A 19,833-nucleotide genomic window follows, 5' to 3' on the forward strand; every position below is an offset into this window, starting at 1 on the left:
TTTTTTTTTTTTTTTTTTTTGGATTCTTCGAGACAGGGTTTCTCCGTAGCTTTTTGGTTCCTGTCCTGGAACTCTCTCTTGTAGACCAGGCTGGCCTCGAACTCACAGAGATCCACCTGCCTCTGCCTCCCTAGTGCTGGGATTAAAGGCGTGCGCCACCATGGCCCGGCTAGTTTATTGCTTTTTTAATTGTTTTTCATTTCTGTATTAACCTTTTAACAGTTTGATTCAAACTGGTTGGTGACAAGTGCTCATGTAAACTTAATCAATTTCCTTCTAATTCATGAGATGAGGCTGGAGAGATGGCTCAGCAGTTAAGACTAGGTTTTTATTCCCAGCACCCATATGGTATATGACAACCATGTACAACTCCAGTTCTGGGGAGTCCAGTACCCTCTTCTGCTGCACAGACATACAGGTAGTCCAAAACACCTACACACATTAAATGATAAAAAAAAAATCCACAAAACTTACATAAATCTTAGAACAGAAATGCTTCCAGAAATGTTAGAATGTTTTCTCTGTTATTACTGTCCATATTTAAGATGAAATATCCATATCATCTATGGTTACAAATATAGTTTCACTAAAATATGGCAATTTCACATAGCAATTATTAGAATTATTGTAATTGTACTAAACCACATCTTTTGACATTTTCTACACCAAAAAATTTACAATAAACATAGAAAAGAAATACTATTTTTTATTATCACCATGTCCTTCCAACCCTAAGAACAATTGTTGCATAAAAAGTACTCAGTAATTGTTTACCAAAGACCAACAGCCTGCATGAGATGTGAATCATCAAATTTAAGTTAAACTATGGCTAAGAAAAAATGCTTCAGAGCTGAACTGAAATGAAGCTAAATTCCTGCATAAGAAAGGAGGGGAGAGAAGGAGGGAGGGAGGGAGGGAGGGAGGGAGGGAGGGAGGAGGGAGGGCAGATGGAGACAAGAAAGAGCCAGAGACAGATATTGGGGGTCCACGCTGAAAATCAGAAAGGCAAAGTGGCCCGCTCTTACCTTTACCTCAAACTAAAATGAGTGATCCAGCCACCAAGAATCTCAGGATGAAACTGAGCATACGACCTGTCTCTTACAGTTTTATATTCCTCTCTAGTGCTGGGATTAAGGGCATGCAGCACCACCACCTAGCCAACCAGTGTTGCTGCTGAGATTAAAGATGTGTGTCACCACTACCTGGTCTGTATAGCTGACTAGTGTGGTTGCTGATCTGCAGGCAAGCTTTGTTTATTAAAAAAAAAAATAACATACCACTAGGAAGGAAAGAAGGAGGGAAGGAGCGAAGGAGGGAAGGAAGAAAGGAAGGAGAAATGAAAGAACGTAACAGAACAACTAATAACTAACATGAACATCACTTTTCTTTATTACTCAAGTCCTGTATTAGTGAATAGCAACTGAAATTGCAAAACAGTTCAATGCGATGGGTAATATTTTTTAAAAATTTAAATATTCATTGTAGCATGTAAAAATTCAATTATATTTAAAAAAATAAAAACTTCCTGAAGATCTGAGAGTAAAACAGTCCCACTGTTTAGCCTTGCAGACCAGGTTATGGTAAAACACAACTTTAATTCTAGTAACCACAATGACATACACCTTTAATCCCAGAAGCCACAATGACACACACCTTTAATGCCAGAAGCCACACTAGCTGATAGAAATTGGGTGATGTGTGCCTTTAATCCCAGCCCTACAGAGGATTATAAAATGAGAGGAAACAGCTCTCAACACACAGTCTCATTCTGAGATTCCGGGAGGCACGATCACCATTTCGGACTGAGGATGAGGTAAGAGTCAGTGGCTGGCTATTTTGCTTTTCCAGAACATCAGTTGAACCTTAATTTCTCTCTTTGAGTTTTTATTAATCATGATTCAATTCATGGCATAATAATATATATTTAAGATATTCCAAAGTTCTTTCAAGGACAATGAATTTTGGTAACTATATGACAGAAAAACTGGACAAGCAAGGACCCAGATCTAAGAAGCCATACTACCACCCCAGGTCAAGAAAACAACAGAGGCTACAGAGATTTCTCAGTGGCTAAGAGCACATACTGCTCTTACACAAGACCTGAGTTAAGATCCCAGCACCCACACTGGGCAGTTTACAGTCACCTGTAATTAAAGCTTTGGGAGAGCCTGCTTCCTCTTCTGATCTCTGAGATCACCCCCACTCTTGTAGATCACTCAGCTAGGCTGCCTCTCATCTCAGCATCTTGGCAGTAGTAAACAATGTATATACTGATATTCATCAGTATTCAATGTAGTTATATCCTGTAGATTCCACCAAAGTCGAGCAGGTTGTGGTGTGTGAGGTGGGAAGCTTCTGTTTCCTGTTCTAAGACTGTCTTCTGCTTCCACTCTGCAGTGATCTCCTTTCCCTCTCCTGACAAAACCAGCCTCAAGTCACTCAGCTCCCAGCCTCATATTCATCTAATCTAGCTCACCTGTACACAGAATCCTAAAGGGTCAACTCAAACCTCACATACTTCTGCTTATATTTTATCTAGAGATGGAATCACTGCTTCTTATGATGTGATATTAAAGATCATTTAAAAAAATAACTTCCAGAGTTCTCCAACTAAAACCTCCTATATCAAATGCTTTGATTGTGATCCCTCATGGGCTATTTCATGGACACTGTACCTGTTGAACATGGACGTGTTCTTTTCTCCAGGCAACTCCAATAGCCATCATCATCAGGCTCTCTCATCTTATTTACTACCATTTAATATTCAACTACCTGGGCCAGGAACCTAGGAATGAATGACTCTCCCTCTTAGTACTCATCCCTCAAATGCACACTGTGTTCTCTTTCCATATTGGCCTTCTATATTACCCACTCTTGATGTGGGAGTGTCATATATCAATCTGTTGATTTCATTGGTTAAGCAATAAAGAAACTCCTTGGCCCTGATAGGTTAAAACATAGGTGGGAGGAGTAAACAGAATAGGATGCTGGGAGGAAGAGGAAGTGAGCTCAGACTCGACAGCTCTGCTCTCTGGAGCAGAAACGCCATGCTCTGCTCTTGGAAGCAGACACTCGCGATGAAGCTCCGACCCAGGATGGATGTAGGCTAGAATCTTCCTGGTAAGCGCACCTAGCGGTGCTACACAGATATTAGAAATGGGCTAGATTAATATGTGAGAATTAGCCTAGAAGAGGCTAGATTAGAAATGGGCCAAGCAGTGTTTAAATGAATACAATTTGTGTGTTGTTATTTCGGGCATAAGCTAGCCAGGCGGCCGGGGTGCTGGGGACGCAGCCCTGCTGCTCCTATTTCAACACACTCTCCTTTCTATTATTATACTACAGGACCTACTAGAATGTGAGCTCCACGGAAGGAAGGATTTGTTCTGTCTTCTACCCTATTCCCATGTCTGTCACACAATACTGCATACACTGAAGTAAATATCTGTAAAACAAACACTTTCGTCACCACAACTTTTCTTCTTCCCTTCATTCCTTTTACCCCAATGCTATCAAAATATAAACCACATTCTGTTATCTTTTCATTGAAACCTGCTGTGGTCACTAAGTCCTTCACAGTCTGATCTACAGTTGCCCACTCTATACCTTGTTTACTACATTCTAAACACACACAGCTTTCACCTACAAATGACACTTAGTTTAAACTCATTTCCTCCAGTCTTTGTCTCTTTCAGGCTCCTCTTTAATGTCTGGGTTATCTTTTCGAGGAGCCCTTCCTAAATTTAGTGTCCAAGGGGCCAGTGAACTATCACAGTAGCCTGTTCATTTCTGTGCACTGCAGCCCTTGCTTCCTCCCCTGGTGCTGTAACCAAACACCCAACAAACGCAGCACGACGGAGAAACAGTTCATCCTGGTTCATAGCTCAAGGCACAGTATACCAGATAGGCAGTCAAGGCAGCAGAAACCAAACAGCTGCTCAAGCTGCATCCACAATCAAAAAAAACAGCAATATCCACATTTCTCCATTTTATATCCCCTACCCAGAAAACAGTTCCTCCCACAATCAAATACAAGTGCTAAGGAAATAGGCCAATGAATATTTTAAGTTAAAAAAAATTATTCTGAACTACTCAGGGTCAGTGGTAGTAAAAGAAATTCCTCTAAATGAATACTTTCCACCCATCAAATTCACATTTGGAAAAGAACTGTAGTTAAGAAGAGAAAATTGCAAAATGAAACTTTGTCAAATGTGACAAGGCACACTTTCAAAAGGTGGAATAAAGAGAAGCAAAAGAATGCCCACCAGAAAAACTCGTACATCTAGAATGGAGGTAGTGTAAATCCTAACACAGCTTCGGACATGAGCTCCCCGCATCTCTACATCACTGCTCTGCGGCTATGAACTGTGAAGTGCACACTATGCCACACCTCAGAAAAGCAGTGACAGCACTTCTGCTGCCTTCAAGAGGCTGTACATGGTTCAGCAAATGCTTGGTATACTCTAAGACCTATACCTTCTTTCCAAAGTATTGTGACCTCGAGAAATAGGGCCAGCCAAAAGACATAGGAGACATGGCATTGGAGCTTCTGTGGAGTCAGTTAGGAAGCTGGGCATTACAGTATTTCAGTGCTTCTGCACTGAATTCCCCAACTGCTTTAGGCCTAACATAAATACTAAGACGCTAACTGGCATTTTTCACACTAAAACTGTTACTACTGTGATTAGGCCTGGTTAATTAATGTGAATAATTGGCCTCTTATTTCAATTCCAGAGGAGCTGGGTTTGATTCTCAGCACTCCCTTGGCAGCTAACAACCATCTGTAACTCCAATTACATGGAATAAGATGCCCTCTTTTGACCTCCACAGGCACCAGATGCAAATGCGGTGCATAGATAGCCATGTAGCCAAAATACCCGTACATATAAAAAAAATTAATTAAAAGGGTGGTGCACATCTTTCAAAAATAAAAAAGGGGTGTGGTTGAAAAGATAGCTCAGTTATTAAGAAAACTGGCAGGTCTTCCAATGTATTGTGTTCAATTCCCAGCACCCACATGGTGGCTCATGGTTATATGTAACTCTATTATCAGGGGATTTGATACCCTCTGAGAGGCACACAAAAGTGATATACACACATCTAGGCAAAAAACCTATATACATTAAGTAGTAACTATTAAGTTACTGTTATATAATAATAATTTTAAAACTTTAAAAGTAGGGAGGAAAATACAAAGTAAGAGGAAGAAATAAAGTTCCACACACACCAAAATTACCAACATACTTTAGTCAATTGAATTGGCAGACAGTTGTACTGACAATCCTGAGGCTTTATTGTAACACACTCATTAAACTGAATTGAACTTACCAATTAAGTGTGATCAACTTGATGCAAGAAGACTCTTCCTATGCTGAGGTATCCTCACATAGCTGCAGAATAAAACTTGCTTTTCTATTTAAAGGTCATTTCTTTTTTTGCTAACAGTCTAAGAGGAAGGCAGCAAGCAGGGTTAGAGAAGAAAGAGGAGAACACAGAGGAAGAACAAACAGCAGAAAGCAGAGGACCAGGTCCTGGCAATTCCTCCTTCAGACTGGGGGCTCTACCTGCAGCTGCTGAGAGCTGTCGCTGAGACTGTCTTCCCTTCTCCGGGCTTCCTCCAGCATCTGTGCACTCTTCTTCTTCTCCACCTGCTCCTTGTGCTTCAGATTTGCTACCTTCTTATTCTGGTCTTTCACTTGCCTGGTGATGGAGAAATGAAGACAAAGCTTTCATTATGCATAGGGGTAGGTGTTTATTTACATGCCTTGTGCGGCAAGGAGTATCTGGATGGCAATGAAATGTTCCTCATGCACATTCTTTTCAACAATTCCATTTTTATATATACCAATATAGGAAACAAACTATACACAACAATGCTGCAGTTTTCCAATGAAAAGGTATCCTAGTGCACACAATAAAATTACAAAATAAAAGAAAGGCACAGGAAGGTGTGAAATGATAACTGATTCAAGCCTCACGCCTGAAACACAAAAGTACTCTCTTGATATCAACGTACTGAAATATTAGTTGGCTGATTAAGGTATGTTCTAGAAATATTGCTGCACTCTTATCCTATCTTCTCATATCTACTGTATCAGGAAAATGAAAGTAAATTTTAAATGGCTAGGAACTTAGCAGAAGAAACAGAAGGAAACTCTTACCTCGTCCTCTGTATGCTACTCTGTCGCAACACACTATCATTCTATCCTTCACCAGGGTAGTCTAAATGTGTTCATTTCATTTATGTTTACAATGGGCTTCCTTTTGTCAGGGATGATGATTCATGCCTACAGTCTCAGTATCTGCACGTGTGAGGAAGGACTGCTGTGAGTATAAGGCCAGCTGAAGCTCCACAGGAAGCTCTGGGCCAGCCTCATAAACAGACTGAGATCCATTTACAAAGATACAGGTAAGATGAAAGCCCCCTTCCTAAAGGTTTGTTACACATATATATCTGTTTCATTAGTTTGCACATTTTCTAATTTTTAAGATTTCCCAAAAAACTACTACTTAATTTCAATACGTTGTCTGAAACTCATTTATCAGTGAAAGTGGGATGGATTTTTAATACCCTCAATTTTTACTATAATATCAAATGATGGATAAAACTTTTAATCCATTCTCAAGGTGATGGACAATTAATTTTTTTCAACTTTCTGGCTATGACACATGATACTACTATACATGTAACTCTGTTATCACTTATAAGTCTGTATCATGTTACACATGATACTTATAAGTGACAGACTTATAAGCGATTGTCCAAAGGTTAGGTCGAGAACCTAAACTACTAAATCATATAACTCTTTTTTAAAACTAATTTTTTCTCTAGGGAATGACTGGCTGTATGTCACAAGTCGCCACATCAACTAACACTTGGCACTATCTAGACACAGTATCTCAAGTACAGGACTTTTCTAAAGGGTGTGGTGGAATTCAGACATGAAACCCAGAGCCCTGCACACATGCCAAGGTAAGCCTCTACCACTGCCCTACATCCTCAGCCCAGTCCATTGAAGTTCCAAAATGCAACTAATGTGTTAGCAGTGTTGAACCTCTTTTAATACCATCTCTGGTCTTCCCTGTTCCTACTACTGTCATTGTTCAGGACATCCTTTTCTCAATGGCAGATCTCTTATACGTTGTTTAAATATTTTCTTCCAACCTGTGAGCTACTTATTTAATTGCTTTATGTTACATTTGTATTTATAGAATCCAAAATTCACACTTTATGATTTCAATGTGTATTACAAATTTACAGTAACAAAAATATGGTGTTCATAATATACAAGCAGGAAACGCCATCATTAGAACAGAATAGGCAGCATACAAAGACGTTTGCGCATTTCGAGTCAATCTTGACAAAGGTGCCAGGAACATACAGTGAGGAAAGACTAGTTTCTTAATCAGCAATGGTGCAAAACTGAATCTACATGAAGAGCAATGGGCTTGGACCCATATTTTCATACCATGTACAAAAGAATAAGCAAAATATATTAAAGACTTGAATGAACTGAAAACTGTCAAACTACCAGAAGATAACATAAAGAAAAGAATTCCTTAACAATAGGTCATTCATTTTTATACTAAAAATACTCATTACAAAGAAATTTTATCAAACTAAAAAATTTGACACATGTGAAACAGAGTAAAGAGAATCCTACAGACAAGATGGCAGAAAACATTTGCAAACCAGAAAATAAACCTGATAAAGAGTTAATATAAAAAATTTTAAAAACTCATTTTACTATCAAGAAAAAAATTAAGATTAGTTAAGGATATTGGACAACGGCACACACAGCCCCAGCTACATAAAGCCTGAAGTCTAAGAATCATGTGAGCCCAGGATTGTAAAACCAGTCCAAACAAGACACAAAAAGATCCATTTCAAAGAAAGTGGGGTTTGGTGGTGGTGGTAAATGAGCAAAAGACTTAATATTTTACACAAGGAAAAGCAAATACCAACTTTTATATGGGAAAAGTGCTCAATAGACAAATGAATAATTATATCTATACATGAAAACATTCAACATTATAAGGAATTGCAAATCAAATCTAGAAAACAACACTTCTTATAACATATCCTTTCCTCTCCACCCCCCACTCTCTCTCTTGGTTTTCTGAGACAGGGTTTCTTTGTGTAGTCCTAGCTGTCCTGGAACTAGCTGGGTAGACCAGGTTGGCCTTGAACTCACAGAGATCTGCCTGCCTCTGCCTCCTGAGTGCTGGGGTTAAAGGTGTGTGCCCTCACCACTCAGCAACGTATCATCTCTTATAATGACTGTAATAAAAAAGAAACAGATAACAAATGTTGGTAAAGATGTGGACAAAAAAGAAACCTAGTAGAGTGAAATAACCATTACAAAAACTATATGGCAGTTCTTCAGGATGCTGAAATCAGTGCCACATGCTGTGGGACACACCTGAAATTCTATCACCCCAGAAACTGTGAAAGAAGAATGAATCACAGGTTTGAGACTTACATAGTGAATTACAGGTCAGTTTCAACTACATAGTAAGACCCTGTCTTACAAACAAACCCCTCCCTGGCAAAAACATATCAATATATCCTTTAAAAAATAACTGTGCATGTCTGCAGTCCCAGGCTGAGCTGAGAGGATCACAATTCAATGCCTGTCTGACTACAGCGAGTTCAAGGGCAGCAAGGTCAATTTATAGAGACTCAGGTTTTTTTTTTTTTTAAAGTAGGCCCACCATGATCTCATGGGAGGAAAAAAGCTCCTAAGACTCCCCACTTTCGTGGAGTTATGAGTAGTAGTAGTTTCCTGAGGAAAAGGGAGTCAAGAGGAAATGGTGGATCAATGACTTTTCACATACTATATGCAGAGATTCCTTTCACTTTGTATCTGAGAGCCATTCCAGATGGGGCTGGCAGTCAGTAATATCTGCTGCAAGGCCTGGTTATTGGAAGCATTCTGACACACTAAGTAAGGAACCCACTTAAAACCACTAGATTGGCTTTTGGTTAAAAGCATATATTACAGGCTAAACATTTGATCCAATCAAAACCAACTCTACTTTTCAGCACTTTTAAAATTCATAATTATATCTTAAAGTAAAAAAAAATTATTCCTTACAATACAGAACTAGGTCACAGTTTTGAATTTTATATCAGAAAAGAATTTAAAAATCCATAGCTCATAATCAAGTATGCTCTATTCCCTATTTGTGTGTGATTTTAAAATACACATTTTGACTTTCAAAATGCTGAACAATAACATTCAAATGACTGGCCTTCATTAGTTCCAAAAGCTTTAATAAAATTCTGGCAATACAGAGGACACACACATGATGGCATGCTCACACAAGGAGAAATTTAAAGACAACAAGGCGTCTTTGCTTTTGTTTTTATGAGTTTCTTTTTCTTCATTTTTCTAGACAAGTTACTTTTAGCCTCTTGTTACAGATGAGATAGCTGCCATCTTAAGTAGAATGGGCTCCACATTCTCCACTCAGTTCCCTATTTTCACTCTCAATATCCTTTCTTAGGTTTGTGGTTATTACTACTACATCCTAAAAACATAAGAAAAACCATTACCTGGCCTTCTCTCCATTGACTTTCCCTGCCTTCTCTTGTGTGTATGGCGAATGTGAGCAAGGATATATGCAGAGTATATCACAAACTAACTTCAATAGAGGAGAGCTCAGTAAGTTTCTTGCCTCACTAAATACCATCTTCAGTTATTTTCTATAGTAATACATAAAAGAAAGATCATCAAAATACATATTAGTAAAATAGAATGTAGTTCTTGAATGCATCTGTAGGAACAACACTAAAAATTCCCTTCCTCCTACTCTGTCTGCACCTGCTTTCATAAGTCTTTCAATAAAGATAGCATGGGATTTCAACAGAGTTTGAGATTTGCATTTACAGGGCCGCAAAGAACTTTTCTCCTTTTATGCTTACTGGCCAGTAATTCTTTCAGGAAAGTTTAATTAATTTACCCATTTACGAACTGGACTAGTTTGGAGTACCTATACTTTTTAGTTATTTAGAGACGCTAAGAATTAACCTCTCCTAGCATGTCTGGCTGAGCTCTCCTCGGGTTGGCAGCAGTCTTCTCAGTCTGGAGATTGCCTCCTTTGCTTTGAGCTCTATAATTTTGTCCAGCCCATTTCTCAGTTCTTGCTTTAGTTCACACACTCCCTTTGCCTTTCAAGAAACCCCTGCCCATGCTCACATCTAGAACTGTTTCCCTACAATGCCTCTAGCAGTTTCGAAGTTTGCTTTCTTACATCAAGGTCTCTGATCTACTGTGAGTTGATTTTTGTGTACACTGAAAGATACAGATCTAATTTCAATCTTGTGGATATCCCATTTTCCAGCACAATTTGTAAAGACGCTGTCTTTCCTACAATTTAGTTTTGCTGGCTGTTAGCACCTTTGTGAGAACTTAGGTGGCTGCCAGTGGTTCTGTTTGGGTTCTCTCTTCCATGGAATCAAGTCAATTTGTTCACAGGAAATGAACCTTCTAATATATTGTTGAATTTGGTTTTATTAAGAATTTTTGCACGCATATTCATTAGTGAAATTGCTCCATAATTTTATTGTCTTAAAAAATATTTTTTATCAGTCAGGTGGTGGTGGCATAAGACTTTAACCCCAGCACTTGGAAGGCAGAGGCAGAGCCTATCTCGAAAAATCAAAAGAAAAAACGGGAATAAAAAAGAAACAATGTCTCAAGCCTGTAGAGGTGGTGTACATACATCTTTAATCCAAGTACTTGAGAGGCAGAGGCAGGTGAATCTCTGTGAGTTTGAGCTCAGTCTAGTCTACAGAGTGAGTGAGTTCCAGAATACCTAGGGCTGTTTACAGAGAGAACCCCTATTTTGAAAAACCAAAAAAAAAAAAAAATATGAATAATGCTGGTATGAACATCGTTGAGCAAAAGCTCTTGTGGTATGTGTGCATCCTTAGGGAATATGCCCAAGAGTGGTATTGCCGGGTTCAGTTTTCTGAGAAACCATCATACCATTAAAGGGCTATCGAGAAACACAGCACTAAGGAAATTCCCAGAAATCCTCAAGGATGACCCCAGCTAAGACTGTAAGCAACAGTGGAGAGGATGCCTAAACTGGCCTTCCCCTGTGGTCAGACTGATGACTACCTTAACTGTCATCATGGAGCCTTCAACCAGCAACTGATGGAAGCAGATATAGAGATCTACAGTGAAACACTGGGCCGAGCTACCTGAGACAAGCCTAAGAGAAGGAGTGATAATATGAGCAAAGGGGTCAGGATGTTGGTGATACCCACAGAAACAGATGACCTCAGTTAGTGAGAACTCATTGACTCTGGACTGATAGCAGCGAATCTGCATAGAATCAAATTACACCCTCTGAATGTGGGGGACAGTTGTGAGGCTTGGACAGTCTGTGGGGCCACTGGCAGTGGAACCAGAATTTATCCCTAGTGCTTGAACTGGCATCTAGGATCACATTTGGGGGGGGAGGGATACCTTGCTCAGTCTAGATATAGGAAAGAGGGCCTTGACTTGCTTCGAAGTGAAGTGTCAGACTTTCTTGACGCCCCATGGGAAGCCTTACCCTCTCTGAGGAGTGGATAGGGAGGTGAGGTAGGGGCAATGTGGAGAAAGTGAGAGTGGAAATGGGGATAGCTATGTAAAATGAAAAAAAATTCATTAAAAATTTCTTAATAAAAAAATAAAAAAGAAATGAAGGAAGAAAGGAACAAACATGATTCCATCACAAAAAAATCATGATCAGAATCAAGAGTTGAGATGGTATCAGTCAGTCCTAATTATAAGCAGCAGCCAGTTATGGTGGCAGGTGATCAATGCAAAGAAAATTTACAGTTTATTAACATTTGTCCATTTCTAAGTCATCCTTAAAGAAAATAATATCTGGTTAGGCCTAGTAGCAAACCTCTTTAATCCTAGCACCAAGAAAGAAGAGGCAGAGGAAGAGGCAGGCAGGTCTCCAAAAGTTGAAGGCCAGCCTATTCTACATAGTCAGTTCCAGGCCAGTCAGAGTAAAACTCTGTCTAAATTCAAAACAAATAAAAATAGGAAAATCATATATTTAGTCACACCACCTTTATAGTAGTCCAGAAGAGCAAACATGCCATCTTGGCTCACATTTTACCAATAAAAAACTGGTAGTTACTAAGTTAATAAGAATGTATTTAATTTCTTTTGAACCATCTGTCATAAAAGATTGAGCCTTTTTTTAGTCTTTATTCTTTGTGCTTGGCTTTGAGTGAATTATATAATATTATATATAGTAAACATCTATTTATGTAGTTATATAATCTTTGAGGTACTTATCAGTTTCTTTTACAAACTTTTGTCCAACAGGTGATGGTTCTTGACAATATCCAAGCAGTGATTGCTGTATTTTCTGAAACTCTGCCCTCAGAACTTCAGCAAAGTATTTCCACCAATCAATAAGTTATCAATCAGTCCTACTGACTACCATGTCCTCTCCCTGGTAAGGAGCATGTATATATCAGAAAACAGTCATAGTAGATAAAGTCTTAGTAGATGATCATAAGGGCAGCTGGAGGGAGACAGAGGTGGTATTAGCTTAGAAGATGTTCAAAGTAAGTATACTGCAGCCGAGTGACAATCAAGTGGGGGGAATGTGAACAGGAAATCTTATCATTAAATATATGGTAGAATTAGACAGAGAACCCATTCAATCCTGTGGGTATTTTTTTTTGGGGGGGGTGAGACTCTATTATTACTTCAAACAGTATAAATTATAGATGTTTCAGTTTTATATACTCTGTTGGTTTAACTTTGGTAGGAATTGTGCATACAGACTTTCCAATTTACTACAGTAAAGGTTTGCAAAGTATTCCCTAACAAGAATCTATCATGCTTATCTTCCACATACTTTTTAATTTTATAAATTTGAATTTTCTCTCTCTTCCCTCCATCTGCCCTTGCCTGTTGGGTCTACCCCAATTTTATTGTTTTGTCCCAGCTATTAAGTATAAAGGTTTTGTGTGAGTGTGTGTGTGTGTGTGTGTATGCATGTGCTTGTGCATGTTTATGTGTGCACTGAGACTTTAAGGTGAATCATGAGGTTATTTGTTTGAGATTTTGATGTGGGAGTGTCATATATCAATCTGTTGATTTCATTGGTTAAGTAATGAACTGCTTGGCCTCATAGCTTAGAACATAGGTGGGTGGAGTAAACAGAACAGAATGCTGGGAGGAAGAGGAAGTGAGCTCAGAGGCCATGCTCCCCTCTCCCAGGCAGACGCGATCGATGCCAGGTCAGACATGCTGAATCTTTCCCTGTAAGACCAGTGCTACACAGTTTATTAGACATGGGTTGATCGGGATATCAGAATTAGCCAGTAAGGGCTAGAGCTAATGGGCCAAGCAGTATTTAAAAGAATACAATTTGTGTGTTGTTATTTCTAGTGTAAAGCTAGCCGTGCGGGAGCCGGGCGGGACGAAAAGCAGGCCCACAGCACCTACAACAAGATTTCTTGGGTTTTATTCTTTTACCTAGATTCTCATAGCTCTGACTCCCCCTCTTAGATTTGCTTTTGATCTATCCCAAAGGTTCTGTTTTTATTTTCACTTGAGTCTAGAAATTTTTAAATTCCCTCTCTGATTTCTTTAAAGACTTGGCAATCATTCAAATGTGTATTACTTGAGGCTAGGGATACGGTCCATTCAGTAAAGTTCTTACTCTGAGAGCACAGGAAGCTAAGAGTCCCAGAATATATGTTAAAAACAAACAAAAGAAATTAAGACTAGGGGTGGTGGCAGGCCAGTTAGACACTATGTCTCAATAGTTTTTATTCTTATTTTAAAGAAAAGAAAAAGTTGCCCAGAGCCTCAGTAATGCTAGTCACATCTACACACAGGCATACATCTTACTTGTGTGTGTGTGCATCTAAAGTACGTGTATGAGGGAGGGAGGGAGGGAGGGAGGGGGAGAGAGAGAGAGAGAGAGAGAGAGAGAGAGAGAGAGAGAGAGAGAGATCCCCACGTTTGTATAGTTTTTTCTCCTGTCGATTCTTTACATTTCTTAACACTTGGATTAAGGCCCCACACGTAGTATATCTTGAAGAGTGTCGTGAAAAGTGTATATTCTCCAGCTAAAGGGTAGAATGTTTGTAGATATCTGTTAATTCCATTTGATCTATGATACAGTCTAAGTCTGAAATTACTTTTTTGTTTTTCTTTTCATTTGTTTGCTTAGACTTCTCTATTGTTGAGCAAGAAGCATTATCCTAATCTGGACCCAACTGTCCCTATATAAACTCAGTAAATAAACATTCTGCACTAAGTATTTATAATCATTCTATCATATTTGAATTTTTCCCTTATAAATAAATGGTACCCTTCTTTATCTCTTCTAACTTAGGCTTGAAGTCTACTTTGTCAGATTTAAGAATGGCTACTTCTGCCTGTTTCCTACTTGCAACTGCTTGGTAGACATACGGCTTTCCATTCTTTGCCTTGTGCTTTGTATGTAATTTTACCAATAAGGTCTGTCCCTTGTGAACAGTGAATTTTTTTTTGGGGGGGGGTTTGGTAGGGGAAAGAGAGTAAGATTTATTTTTATATCTTTGGGTTTTCACATTCATTTATGCAGGTACACCACATATGTGTCAAGTGTATGCAGAGACCAGGAGAGATTATGAAGTGCTCTGGAACTGGAATTATGCAAGACTGTAAACCTGCACAAGGGTGGTGGGAATGGAACCTGAGTCCTCTCTGAGAGGAGTGAGAGCTCTTCGCTGCTGAACCATCTCTCTGGTCCCTGGCTCTTGAGTTTTGATTCGCTAGGTTGGTTTATAGTCTTTATTTGGGGAACTAGGAGCTCTTCATTGGTTGCTCTGCCTGCTTTCTTAGAGCATCCAGGACCACTACTAGCCCACAGGGAACACGATCCACAATAAGCTGGGCCCTCCTGTATCAATCATCAGTCAAGAAAATGTACCACATGTCAATGCAGTGGTGGCTTTTCCTCGACTGAGATTCCCTCTTCCCAAATGACAACAGCTTTTACGGAGTTGACATAAAAACAGGCAGCACAAGGGTTAAAGTAATGTTTGCTGTTTCTTTTTCCTAGATTTATCTTAGGTGGTTACTGACTGACTTAGGTGGATATGTTTCTCTCCTAGTTCTTGTTTGCCTATCTATTCCTCTCATTAGATCTGTATGTTGCTAGATACTCTGTTACTGTGACCAGTTTTCTCCCCCATTCTCCCCCTTGTGCATACAATTCTTTTAAGTATCTTCTGTAGTGCTGGTTTTGTGATCATTAATTGTTTTTATTTCTGCTGATCTTGAAATGTCTTTATTTCTCCAACAATTAAAAAGTATGTTTTTGGTAATTATTTTCAGAACTTAAGTATGAGGACTCTATGCTTTCCTAGTTTTTAGGGTTTCTGCTGGGACCTCTGAGATTATTCCAACGAGTTTGCGTTTTACATGCATCTATGTTTTCTTTAGAAGCTTTCAATACTTCCTCTGCTCTGTGGTTTTCGCACATTATATGCCTCTATGGAAAACATGTTTTGTCCTTATGATGGTACACTTTACTCATGTTATTCTCATTAACACCCTGAGAGTATAAATAGTCTGAATCTGAATAAAGTTGCCTATTGCATGAGACTTTAGTTTGCCTCATTTAATGGCTATACTGTACCAGGTCCACCACCTCTAGAGTGAGACAGTACTTGAATTACATTCCAGGGGAAATCAGTAAACTAATGAGCTAGAATACTATTAGGACAAAGTAGAACTATTAAAGCTGAGTTTATTAATTAGGAAACAAGAAGAGATGAGCAAGGAGAAAGTACATTAAGAATGAGAGGGAAAATGTGTTGAGTTGCAATTATGAGAAACAGTAAAGAAAACATGCAAGAGAAAAATAACTACCAGAGTCTGGCATGGTGGTACATGCCTTTAATCTTAGCATTCAAGAGGCAGTGGTGGGCACATCTTTGTGAGTTTGAAATCAAACTGGTCTACACAGTGAGTTCTAGGTCAATCAGGGCTGCACAGTGAAACCCTATCTTTAAGCAAAGAAAAAAAAATAGAAAAGACTAAAACTAAGCCGGGCGATGGTGGCGCACGCCTTTAATCCCAGCACTCGGGAGGCAGAGGCAGGCGGATCTCTGTCAGTTCGAGACCAGCCTGGTCTACAGAGCTATTCCAGGACAGGCTCCAAAGCCACAGAGAAACCCTGTCTCGAAAAACCAAAAAAAAAAAAAGACTAAAACTTACAAATGCAATAGTAAAAATAAAAATAATATTAGTGTGCTGGCTAGCTTTATGTCAACTTGATGCAAGCTAAAGAGCTATCTGAAAGAAGTGAAACTCACTGGGCGGTGGTGGCGCTCGCCTTTAATCCCAGCACTTGGGAAGCAGAGGCGGTTGGGAATTTTGTGAGTTTGAGGCCAACCTGGTCTACAGAGAGAGTTCCAGGACAGACTCCAAAGCTACACAGAGAAACCCTGTCTTGTTAAAAAAAAAAAAAAAAAAGTGAGGTTCAAGTGAAAATGCCTCCATAAGATTCAGCCTGTGAGACAATTTCTTAATTAGTCATTGATGGGAGAGGCGCCAGCTCATTATGGGTGTTGCCATTCCTAGGCTGGTGGTCCTGAGTTCTATTAAAAAAAAAAAAAAGTAGGTTGAGAAAACCATGAACAAAGCCAGTAAGCAGCACCTCTCCATGGCCTCTACATCATCTCCTGCCTGTTTGAGATCCTAAGTTGATTTCCTTCAATGATGAACAGTGATATATGGAAATACAAGTCAAATAAACCCCTTCCTCCCTAACTTGCTTTTTGATCATAGTGTTTCATCGCAGCAACAGAAACCCTAACTAAGACAATTATACTATCAGTCACTATTTCTTTCATGCTGCAATGATTGTGGTTTCTATGATCTGCTAAACTACTTTCTGCAGCTAACTCTGCAGGAGAGAAAATAGGTGCTTATTTCTCTAGCATACAACAGTTTAGATCAGAATGGGCTGGGTTACAGATTGTATTTCCAGCTAAATTGAATTCCTAAAACTCAGGGGACTACCCCTCAAGCTACTGACTGCTGTTGAGTTGGAGTCTCGCCATGGGGTACCATCTTACCGCACTGGCCACCTTTCAGCTACAAACTTCAGTGTGCTGGCTAGTCAACCTTTGCATCTGCAGAGTTCAATGTGTAAGCTCTGAGGGACCTGTGCAAGCTTAAATTCCCTTACAAAAGAATAGTCTCTGCTTACCAAGGCTTTATCCAGTGTCCAGAAATCTCCACCCTAAGAACATCTGCACCCACATCTGTATATCCAGGTTAGCATCTGTTCCTTATTGTGTGCTTAGTCAGAGAAAAGAGAAGGGGAGGCTCTGGGATTTGGTAACAGTGGTGAATGTTCTAGTTTTCCTGCAGAGTGCTTTCAAGGAAGAGTCCCCCTCAGCACTGTCTTAACTCCAGCCATAAACAGTGAGTCATGATGGATTCTTTCTCCACGTAGATCCTTCTACAGTGTCTGCTTCTCACATAGGAGCAGACTCATGTAGCATACTAGTTTTGAGGAGATTTATTATGAAGGTATTTCTGCTTCCGTTTGCAGCAACAGCATGGGTCGAGGGAGTTCTCCCCCTTCCTTACCATTTCGTTCAATGCTGTCAGCTGTTGTCTATTTCTTCCTCTGTAAATCTACAAGGTGTCTGGATTTCACCTGGCTTCTGAGTATCTAACGTTTTACTGTAGTCTGCTCTCGTCTTTTCACACTCCCACGCTGCTCTGCAGTAAGGGATCCAGTATTTTCTTTCAGATTTATGAAGACACAGAACTCTGGTCTGCATCCTCCATGTTCTAAGCCTTAAATTGCTTAAAATCTAAACTTCATTTATTTTCATGGAGGAGGTGGAAGAAGGTAGTTCACCAAAGACAAGAAAAAGACTCTGTAGGTCCTGTTGAAGATACCTTTTCTTTTTATGAGTTAGGCTTGGGAAAGGTTAATTCATCAAAATAAGATCTATTCAAAAACAGTACCTTAGATCTTCAACTTAAGCATTAAAATTTCAATGAGAAGAAACAGAAGTGTCTTTATAATAAATCTTCTTAATTATCGCATAGTCCATGAAATGTGAAGCCTTCATGTATCAGTCACTGTAGATGAAATGCCATCTTCTACCCATATATAGTGACAGGCTGCAGTGCCCTGCAGCCAACACTGTGCAGCAATGTGCTTGCATGAAATTAGTGTCCTGTGCCATCACGAGCCTCGTGGTATTAAGTATATATTAACCAATTAAATATATATATATATATACATACATACACACACACACACATACACTGGAAGCCCAATTTGTACTTTGTTAGTGATGGTATGAATCAACATGAATACTGCAGTGCTGTAAAGAATCTGAAATGTATGGCAATGGTACAATAATAGACCAAATATAATTCCATTAAAAAGACCAAAGGAGGCAATAATAATAGTACCATCTGATGATCATTTCCTGTACACCTATGATACTTGGATTAACTCATTTAAATGCTACATTTGATAATCATCCCAATTTTATAAAGAAAAAACCTACACATGAGAAACCTAGGAAAGTCAATCTGAAGCTACTTTTCAGTCTGGAGTTCATATAATATAAAGAGACAGAAAGATCAAGAATTTAAGACCAATATGCGCTACCTATTTAAATCCTGTCTGGGGAAAACCATACTTAAAACATAAACCATACTTAAAACAAAACATTACAACTAAGTATTTGTCTGCCTGAACCTGGGGCAATCATGTTACAGGGGCCTAGATCGCCATGAGGATAATAATTTGCCCTGTTTAGTGCCAGCCATAAGTATCAAGAGAGGGTGTTTTCATAAACAGGAACTACATATCATTTCACTGTTATAAGAGAATTGCTAGGTAAAACATACATGATATAAACAAGTTCATAATTTTAACTCTACTGTAATTTTTACATTTCAATTTACAATGTTATTGTTCCTTTTACCCTGCTTAAATTCTTAACCAAGACATCTCTAATAAAGTGCCAAAAACACTAAAACAATCCTCCCACCCTGTCCCCCGAGGGCTCTTTTCATCATCAGTTCTTTCAGTGAAAACACGCTCAGTCTACGTTTTGCATTCTGAATATTCTCTTTCAAAGCACAACAGTTTGCATTCACTGTCATTCCTGACATTCTGTGGTATTAGAAACAGATTTCTAGGCATCATTTTCCTGGGATACATTGTATCATTTTAGTCCCTGTTAGGATGAGAGACAATGTTAGTAAATGAGCCTCAATCACATTGGTTTTAGAGCAAGCATACTGACCTTGAAGTGAGACTGAAGGAAACAGCAAATCCAGGAAGAAAACGTGAAAGAGAAAGTTAGAAATAATTAATAAGGACAATAATAAAAAAATACTAACATTCACGAACAGGGTAAGGCATAAAACACAGAATAAAGAGGACAGGGGCATACAGCTTCTTCACAGGTGCTAAAAACCAGAATTCCAGATCTCAACAGATAAATTTCCTATTAGAATTTAATACTATATTTGATGAAGTTTTTTAAAAATGTTTGTCCAAAATTGAGTCTTGTAGTAGGGAACAAATTTCTTTTTTTTTTTTTTACAGTTTTAAATTTATTTAAACTAGATTGACATATAGATGAACAAACGAATTTTCAGCCATCTTAAATGCTTGTCTCTTAGCTTTGATAGAGAGAGATTTGGTAGGGACTGGAGAGATGGCTCAGGGGTTAAGAACACTAGCTGCTTTTTCAGAGGACCCAAGGGAAAAAATTTCTTAAAGACAAGGGGGAGGGTGTCGATTCTGTCATTTAAATAGCTA

General features: G+C 39.0%; 1 protein-coding gene across 11 annotated transcripts in view; it reads right to left on the bottom strand.

Moving 5' to 3' along the window:
* Positions 1 to 19,833, bottom strand: part of Erc1 (ELKS/RAB6-interacting/CAST family member 1) — a 351,181-nt gene that overhangs the window by 190,903 nt on the left and 140,445 nt on the right. For all 11 annotated transcript variants that reach the window (XM_050148588.1, XM_050148589.1, XM_050148584.1 and 8 more), the window contains one exon: positions 5,565 to 5,700. In XM_050148588.1, coding sequence (XP_050004545.1) covers positions 5,565 to 5,700 — 136 coding nt within the window. The remainder of the gene's footprint in view (positions 1 to 5,564; positions 5,701 to 19,833) is intronic.

Source organism: Alexandromys fortis, unplaced genomic scaffold, assembly GCF_014885135.2.
Source record: "Alexandromys fortis isolate MF-2015 unplaced genomic scaffold, M_Fortis_MF-2015_v1.1 scaffold_59, whole genome shotgun sequence".
In the NCBI taxonomy this organism is placed as follows: Eukaryota; Metazoa; Chordata; class Mammalia; order Rodentia; family Cricetidae; genus Alexandromys; species Alexandromys fortis.